The sequence below is a fragment of the Macadamia integrifolia genome, chromosome 2 (genome assembly GCF_013358625.1).
Source record: "Macadamia integrifolia cultivar HAES 741 chromosome 2, SCU_Mint_v3, whole genome shotgun sequence".
In the NCBI taxonomy this organism is placed as follows: Eukaryota; Viridiplantae; Streptophyta; class Magnoliopsida; order Proteales; family Proteaceae; genus Macadamia; species Macadamia integrifolia.
The window spans coordinates 35,215,372-35,224,358 of record NC_056558.1 but is presented as its reverse complement, the minus strand read 5'-3'; the positions used below and the strand labels follow the sequence as shown (position 1 = coordinate 35,224,358).

The following is an 8,987-nucleotide window of genomic DNA, read 5'->3' as shown; positions in this document are numbered from 1 at the left end:
TTTGATGAAAAGTTGAGTTACAGCTAAGTAGATGCATGCCAACCCAAGTAGGAGTAGCAATAAAAAATGTTGCCTTACTAAAATTGGGATGATAGCTCCAATACTCAAAGAATTGATGCAGCTACTAGCTATTTGGTCAAAGTCTCAAATAGTTCCTAAACTATTTTAGATACTTACAGTTTTTTTTTTTTTTAATAAAATTAATATTAAAAAAAAAAAAACCCCCTCCGATAGGAACTCCCCACCTACATCATCAAAGTCTCAAAGGGAGGTGTGGTTCTAAAATCATTCATTTTTACCTCAAATTCTCTCAATTATTTATCAAACTATGTAAGATATAATTAGGTTACCCAAACCCCAATTGCTACTGTGTATACAGTAATTTACATCATGCCATTGGATGACACTGTCACTTCATATTGTCATCATACATATTTAGGTGTGTCTTTTTTTTTTTATAAAGACGTTTAGGTGAGACGCCCACAACATTAAATAAGGGTACTTGTACACCACAATCATGTGCTGACCTTTTTTTCTTCCTTTATTTAAGTATACACATTACAAATTATACATTATTTTTTGTTTAATACTCCTTCATCAATATCCGAAAGAGGAAGGGGAAAAATCATGTTTATGTCATTAAGAATTGATTGCATATACACTTTTCAATAAAAACATAAAAAATGATACAATGGTACAATATTTTCTTATTTTCCAAACAAAAAAAGAGTGACGGGCCATTGATCGGGTGTAAGTATAGTTGAGTGATTCCGGCAATTGGAAAAAGAAAAAAAAAAGTGTTGCCAAAAATCACCGATCAAGAAAAAAAAAAAAAAAAAGTTACCAAAAATCATGAACCACCGAGTGCAGTTAGCTACATTTTACACTGATACTGTGTAATTACACTCACTATTACGCAGTTTAGTGTTGGATTATATCTAGGGCCCGTTTGATAATGTTTCTACCGTTTCTATTTCAAGAAACGGTAGAAACATAAATTTTCTTTTCTAGAAACAGAAACGGAATTGAAGGTGTTTGATAAGTCATGCTTTTAGAAGTCGATGGTAACCAGTGAAAGAACTACCACAAATCATTTTCAGAAACGGTGAAACAAGTTCAACTTGTTTCGCCTAAGTCATTTATTGAATCATAAATAAATAAAAATTTATATTTTTATTTATAAAAATAAGTGAAATGGAATAGTTTTATCAAATGCTTTTTGTTCTGTTTCTGCTGCTTCTGAAATCAGAAACGGCAGAAACGCGTTTCTTGAAACGTTATCAAACGAGCCTCTAGAAGTTCCATATAAAGGAGGAATGACGAGAATGGGACCCAGAGCCATAGTTCACCGTCAACGCATCATCGTCGACAGCATCAGTGGTATCGGTAACTGTAAAAGCAGTATTGGGCTGTGGCAGCGGAAAATACTGGGTGGAGAAATCCTGAATCCCAGGGAACCCCGCAAAGTCCGACAATACTCCTTCACCCAATCCCAACGTCGTCACGAAATCGAAGAAGGACCAGTCTATGGACACGTCGCTATCCGCTGGTACTGCACCATCCGACGTTGACGACGGCGATGGATTGTCAGATAGTAACGAGTGAGAGTGAGGTTCTTGCGGCTCGTTTGCGAACCGGGCAGCAGCCGCTTGAATTTGAGGGGGTGAGAGAGACTCAGCACCGGGGATCTGGGGTGGGTTGTCGGGGAAATTGAACTTGGCGTTGAGACCTCGCAAGCAGAAGAGCGCAGCATCGAAAGCCCTGGCGGCTTTCTCAGGTGTGTCATAGGAGCCCAGCCATATTCGCTCTCTGGTGTTGGGTAGCCTGATCTCCGAGACCCACTTCCCCCATTTCCTCTTTCTTACTCCCCTGTAACGCGAAGAAGAATCGCTTCTCTCGGCTAAGGTTTTCTCGGTGGGGGCCGAAGATTTCACCATCTTCTGCAAGCTGAGATTGTTGCGTATAAATTATTTGATTGGGTTTGATTTGATTTGTTGGTATGTTTGGGAGGAGGGAGCTTGTGTCGTTTGTTGATGGAGGAGTGGAATGGCGGCTTTGTATATATATATGTTTGATTTGGATGCCACAGCGAGAGGAGAGTGAGGACTGAAGACTGAAAGAGTGGACTGGAAGCAGCGTTAGGCGTTGCGGTCCACGAAGAGCGTGAAAGCAGCGGACAGATGGCGAGCGACGACAGGAGAATGGGGGTGGATGCGCGGTGACGAAGATCAAAGATGGGCTATCGGGCTCACGTTGGACTTTCTTTTGTGCATCGTTTTCCTCATGCTTTTATTTTTCCTTCATTTATGGTGTCAATTAATTAATGGGTTTTGGCGCCTGCTGTGACATCATCAGGGGATGACGATTCAATGGAGAGAGGACTTTGCGCTTTCTTCTGGGCATGGTTTTAAGTATCGGTGCGTATCGTGCCGTATCGATAGGCATCGATATGATATATATCGATACGTATCATAAAAATTTAAAACCCTTATGTATCAATACGTATCCTACGATACACACCGATACGCACCGATACACCACCGATACTTTATGAAAAATTCAAAATTGAAGTGAAATATACGTTTCGATATGTATCGGTATGTATCGGTACGTATCGGTGCGTATCGATATGTATCGACCGATACACACCGATACGGTCATAAAATGGTCAAAATGGGTAATTTTTTAAAAAAACATAATTTTTTGAGGTGTTTTTGTTCCAAAGTTGCTGCCAACCATTTTTCTCTCTAACTAAAGTGGAAATCAAGCTTGGGAATAAGGATTTTACATTTATGGGACAATTACAAACCTTAGATTCTTAGTGCGATACTCTCAATTTACTATTTATGCATAATACATGTTATATATAACTTTTTTAACTATTTTTTTATGCAAATGTGTATAAAAAAGTGTTTCCTATCCATTTATGTGCGTATCTTTAGCGTATCTTAGTGTATCTCCGATACGATACCCTCCGATACGTATCTTAATTTTGGCCGACCGATACGACGATCGATACCGATACTTTAATCCTTGCTTCTGGGTAAGTTGAGACGCACTTGGGGTTTTAATTGGGTGGTCCTGGTGGTGCTGCCCACTTGTTGAAAATTAAACAGCAAGAAAGCAAAGGCTATATAATTCACGATATTGTTTATAAGTTATTTTCAACAGACTTGGCATGGTGATGGTGACGATTAGCCCAGTCCAATCCAATTTCCAACCCAATCTACGTCTTGAATTGAATCGACTGCTGAGGAACCCAAAGGAGAAAAAAAAAAAAAAGATGGATGAGAAATAAGGGCAAATGGTTGAACTGAAATGGATGATATCCTAAATGTGTGATTGGCATATTCTCTGCATCAATGGAGCTTCGATACACGTGTCCATCAACCTGGACTACTATTCTTGAAAATAGAAAAAAATTACATGATTACCCATTTTTTGGTTTCCCTTAACAAAATTACTCACAACAAATTTTGGTTAACAAAAATACCCAAAATTAGGTTTGAGTTTACAAAACTATTCACCCAAATTTTTAGTTAAAAAAAATACCCAAAATCATATTTGGGTTTACAAAACTACCCAAAATAGTGATTCTTCATATTCCACATATATATCATGTATTTTGTTATGACTAAAACTTTGTATGGGTAGTTTTGTAAACCCAAACTCAATTTAGGTATTTTTTTTAACTTAGACTTTTAGTGGGTAATTTTGTAAAGAGAAATCTAATTTTGGGTATTTTTATTAACTGAAACTTTTGATGAATAATTTTGTAAAGAAAAATCCATAAGTGGGTAATCATGTAATTTTGTCTTGAAAATAAAGCTCAATCAAGACTCAGTTGCTTAGGTCAATGTTTGTGGTCTTGTTCTTGTATGTATGCCCATCCAAGTTTCAACTACATGCGGCACCAACAGATTAAGTCGCAGATAAACCCTTATGCGGCTATACCTCCTTTAATATTTTGGAATCTCGATTGCTTTCCCTTATTTCCAATTTCAGATTAAATCGACCCTAAGCTACGACGGCTTCGAATATGACGTGAAAGAACCACCAAACCAGAGAAAGAGGGACTTAATGGTGGTTCTAGTATGGTTTTCCCAAAGCAGGGGCTTCCGTTTTTTATGCTTATGTGACTCCTCTAGCGAATACATGCATTTTTTCTTCTTTCCTTTTCTTCCTCTTGTTAGAACTCCCTATGGGTTTGAGTTTGAAACCCTATTGAGGAAACCACACAGGAAAAACAAGAACACGAATCTAATAAAATTATGGATGATCGATTTGTACCTTTCACCTAGTATGCTGAAGATGATTGATGTTGGTCACTCCCACTTTTGCTCTCTTGGCTTAGCTATTGATCTTTTACAGCCCATTAAACCTCCTTGGTTCTCTCACTTTAGTGGTAAAGTGGGGAAGAGTGAATAATGGCTGTAGGGACCCAAAACCTAGTATTTATAATATTGTTCTGCACTCAAAACCCTAATCCACAATGGGTTGAGTCAGCATATCCCTAAGCTTGAGAGTGGACTGAACCGGTTCATGCAATTTGGCTCTCACCCATTTAATCAACCCGAATAATTAATTTAGCCCATAAATCCAACAATCTCCCACTTGGGCTACATTAATTATAAGGATGTCTTTTAAATTGGTGTGGTCATAATATCTTATTACATTAACCACTCTTACTGTGATTCAGTTGAAAAACCACTCACATCGAATAACAGCAGAAGATACACCTCAATATACCGCATACAACTTTCTGTTATTACAAACATAAGTAAGTTTCTTAACACGAATCTATGTGGGATACCATCATATAAATATTGACATATCCTCAAATTACACTGTTGTCATTCTATGTAGGTCCTTAACTGAGATATTAACCTTCACTGTGGCAAATCGCCTTTGATCTGTGGTTAATATCTAACTGTGGTCTTCCGCCTATAAACTGTGGTAAATATTGCTTATGAACTGTGACAAATACTGTCTTAAAATGTGGCAAACATTACCTTTTGAACTGTGGCAAAATATTACCTATAACTAAGACAATTACTGCCTATAAAAATATTTTCAAATGAAATCATGAACCAAATATTTTAAGAAATAACTGTGCATAATGTAAATGCTAAAACTTAACCATAATTCATCAAACTGTGCCCCAAAACATACAGGCTAAGGTTCAAAACATAAACAAATACTAAACAAAACCAGAGCTCTCACTAATCAAGCATTTCAAATAACTGTATGTAAAGAAATCCTAACTACTTGATGGGACCAAATTTTACTTGCTCTCAATTACTGATGATCAGTCTATCTTACCCTTTCTTAGTATCATCCTGCTTATCAACCCCATAATTCTTCCTCTTCTCTAACCATTTCTTGAAAATAAAATAGTCTTTCTTCACATGTCCTTTCTTATGGCACCAGAAACACTCTACGTTGTTGGTATTCTCTTCATCTTGAGCCTTTTGAGATGTGTCAAGTTTTTTAGAGCTATTAGTCCTGTCATATGGCTTGACGCTTCCTCTGTTGAAAAAATTTTTGTTCCTTCTGCTTGGTCCACCAGAAGATCCCTTATGGAAAGTTGCATGTGCACTCTCAAACCTAGTTTGTTTAAATTTTTCTTCCTCTTGAGTGCAAATGGAAATGAGCTCATTTAGGCTCCAATCGTCATTCAGTGCAATGTAGGTAGATTGGATAACCTTATACTGACTAGGGAGGGTATTCAGTGCAATGTGTACAATATATTCTTCATCGATCTGTATTCCAAGATCCTTAAGTTTATCAGCATCAATAGATACACCCAAAATGTATTCTCTAACACTCCCACATCCATCATACCTTGTATTCATTAGCCTGATCATCAATGTGGTTTTCTCAGCTTTCTTGTTGTGTTGAAATCTAGCTTTAATAGCATCCAGGAATTCTTTTACAGTGTCTTTGATCTCTATGTTCCCACGTATAATTTCAGGAACTGCATTTTTTAAAACCAGTATGCACTTTCTGTTTGCTTTAGTCCATTTATTAAACTTTGTCCTTTCAACACTTATACTCGAGTCTGTGAGAGGCTCAGGTTTAGGCTCCCTAAGTGCCAAGTCTAAGTCAAGGAGACCTAAATGCAATTCTAATTCCTCCACCCACTTTTTATAGTTGTTACCAGTGAGTATTGGGATGGAAGATACATAACTTTAGGGAATGGCCATCTTACTACAGCAGTACCAGTGAGTATTGGGATGGAAGATACATAACTTTAGGGAATGGTCATCTTACTACAGCAGTAACAACAACACAACACATGCCAAATATCAAAATATAAATCATAATATAAAAGCATGTAATACCATCAATATATTTTAAATAAGAGTTACAACTAAAAATGTTTCCCTATCCTTTGGGACATGAATTAACTGATGCTCTTATATTATTCTTTTAACTGTGAAAACAACACTAACTTTAGAATTCAATCACCTTTGGGCAAAAGAACTCCAAATTCAATGTCCCTTTATGAAATGTGGATGATTATCCTCAAACCTTGATGACATAACCTTTGGGAAAGTATCACCTTTACTGTTGGGGAAGATACAATCGAACTGAATGTACCACTTTGGTGGGTTTCACTCAGTTCTATCATATTTTTTCCATTGAAGATGTATATCTTTATGTTCAAAATATACATATAAGTATGTCACTAGGACAACAATAACCATACAAGAGTCACAACCGCAACTACATTCCTATCCTTTGGGCTAAGAATGCACTGGTCCCCTTGTAAATTCATATTTACTGTGAAAAGAACAATAACTTTTGAAATCCCCTCACCTTTGGGCTTAGGAACCTCTAGGTTACTGTCATTTTCTTAACTTTGGTGACATCACCTTTGGGCAAATGTCACCTACATTGCTACCCTGTGGAAAATCATGAAATCATAAGATGTACCACTTTGGTGGATTCCACCTCATCATTTCATGATTTCCTAAAGCAAAATTACTTTGCAACTAAGAATGAGCGGAAGCTTACACCCTTTTCCATATTAACATATCTCAATTTAAAAAAAAAACTTCTCAATTTCATGGTAACCAATAACATATATATTTTTTAAAGCATTGATTTATGCCATTTTGTTTCAATGATTGAAACTAAATACAACATAAAATTTCAAATAAACATGTCATATTAAAAAATTAGATCATTAAATGTGGCCCGAAACAAGGAATCCAACGCAAAAAACAGATTTCAATTTGGCCTTAAAACGAACCTTTAAATGAAATTTAAAGTAGTTTAAATAAAAACGCCCTTTTCTTTCAATGATTGAAACTAAATACAACATAAAATTTCAAATAAATATGTCATATTAAAAATTAGATCATTAAATGTGGCCCGAAACAAGGAATCCAACGCAAAAAACAGATTTCAATTTGGCCTTAAAACGAACCTTTAAATGAAATTTAAAGTAGTTTAAATAAAAACCCAAAATGAACAAAAACCAAACAAGCCTTTAAGTATTTTATTTATTTATTTTTTTTTTAAAATCAATCCAAACCAACCGGTTCGGGCATATGAGTTCCGGGTCAAATTCGGGTCAATTGGTCAACGACCCGGTCAACCTTTGACCGAGTCAAATAGTGCACATGAGTTGACCCACTGTGTCCCGGGTCAAATCGGTAGGGTTTCCGAGTTGAACAGGCGATGACTCGTCGCCTTTTTTTTTCTCTCTCTCTCCTCCGATAGCCAATTTTTGACGGCACATACCGGCATGTCTGGAGGTTTTCGATGACTTGCGGTATACCACCGTGACCGTCTTCTCGTGATCTACAATTTTCGTGAAGAAAGTTTTTCCATACAGGATCTTTAAGTGATGATAGAATTACGATTTTTATGATTTTCATGATTTTTAATCAAATCAGGTTTTAAGTAATAATCAAAATCCTCATGTATAAGAAAAATTCAATCGATTATTGTCCCATATGGTCTGCTCTGATACCACTTGTTAGAACTCCCTATGGGTTTGAGTTTGAAACCCTATTGAGGAAACCACACAGGAAAAACAATAACACGAATCTAATAAAATTATGGAGGATCGATTTGTACCTCTCACCTAGTATGCTGAAGATGATTGATGTTGGTCACTCCCATTTTCGCTCTCTTGGCTTGGCTATGGATCTTCTACAACCCCTTAAACCTCCTTGGTTCTCTCACTTTAGTGGTAAAGCGGGGAAGAGTGAATAATGACTGTAGGGACCCAAAACCTAGTATTTATAATATTGTCATGCACTCAAAACCCTAAACCACAATGGGTTGAGCCAGCATATCCCTAAGCTTGATAGTGGACCGAACCGGTTCATGCAATTTGACTCTCACCCATTTAATCAACTCGAATAATTAATTTCGCTCCCATCCCTTTTTCAATATTTCTGAAGCCTGATCTCATCATCTTGAAATCACGAGTTCAATACTGTACGGGAGAACTAGGGCACAACAGAGACTAAACCCAAAAATACGTCCAAGTATTGCCAAGTCCACGCTTGGGCCCAGCCTCCTACTTTAAGCCCATCATATCGCTCAGATTACAAGTTTTAGTGGGCCAACCCTGGGCTTGACAGTAATTCTTTTCCCTATCTCCATCCATTAAAGTCTAAACTACTCTTTCGTAAACAAATGTATATTGTGTATCTATATATAACAAACAAATGTATACTTTTGTGATGCTTTTTGTTACTTGTTATTTCTTTTCCCAGCTATAGCCGACCTCATTAAATTTGGATAAGATTTTATTATTGTTATTATATACATAAGAAACAAGAAGATAAGATTTGTTTGAACTCTAAAGAGTCTCAAGTCCAAAGGGGCCAACGATGCCTTCTTAATCTTCCCATCATAGCTAAGGGCTTAGCAAGTAAGCATGAATCATCGGGTGACCCTTGACCCTAGCTACCACCTTGTCATCTTTTCTTATGAAAAATTCCCAAGTGTTCCAACCACCAACC

General features: G+C 36.9%; 1 protein-coding gene across 1 annotated transcript; it reads right to left on the bottom strand.

Annotated features, from left to right (window-relative positions):
- Positions 1-520: 520 nt before the first annotated feature.
- On the bottom strand, positions 521-2,042 carry LOC122061514 (ethylene-responsive transcription factor ERF017-like). The gene has a single exon (XM_042624802.1). It carries the CDS (start codon positions 1,935-1,937, stop codon positions 1,293-1,295), a length of 645 nt encoding a protein of 214 aa, XP_042480736.1. The 5' UTR covers positions 1,938-2,042; the 3' UTR covers positions 521-1,292.
- Positions 2,043-8,987: the final 6,945 nt, after the last annotated feature.

What these genes read in the sequence shown, in the direction of transcription:
- LOC122061514 (XM_042624802.1), bottom strand. Translation starts at nt 1,937, where the DNA reads ATGGTGAAATCTTCGGCCCCCACCGAGAAAACCTTAGCCGAGAGAAGC.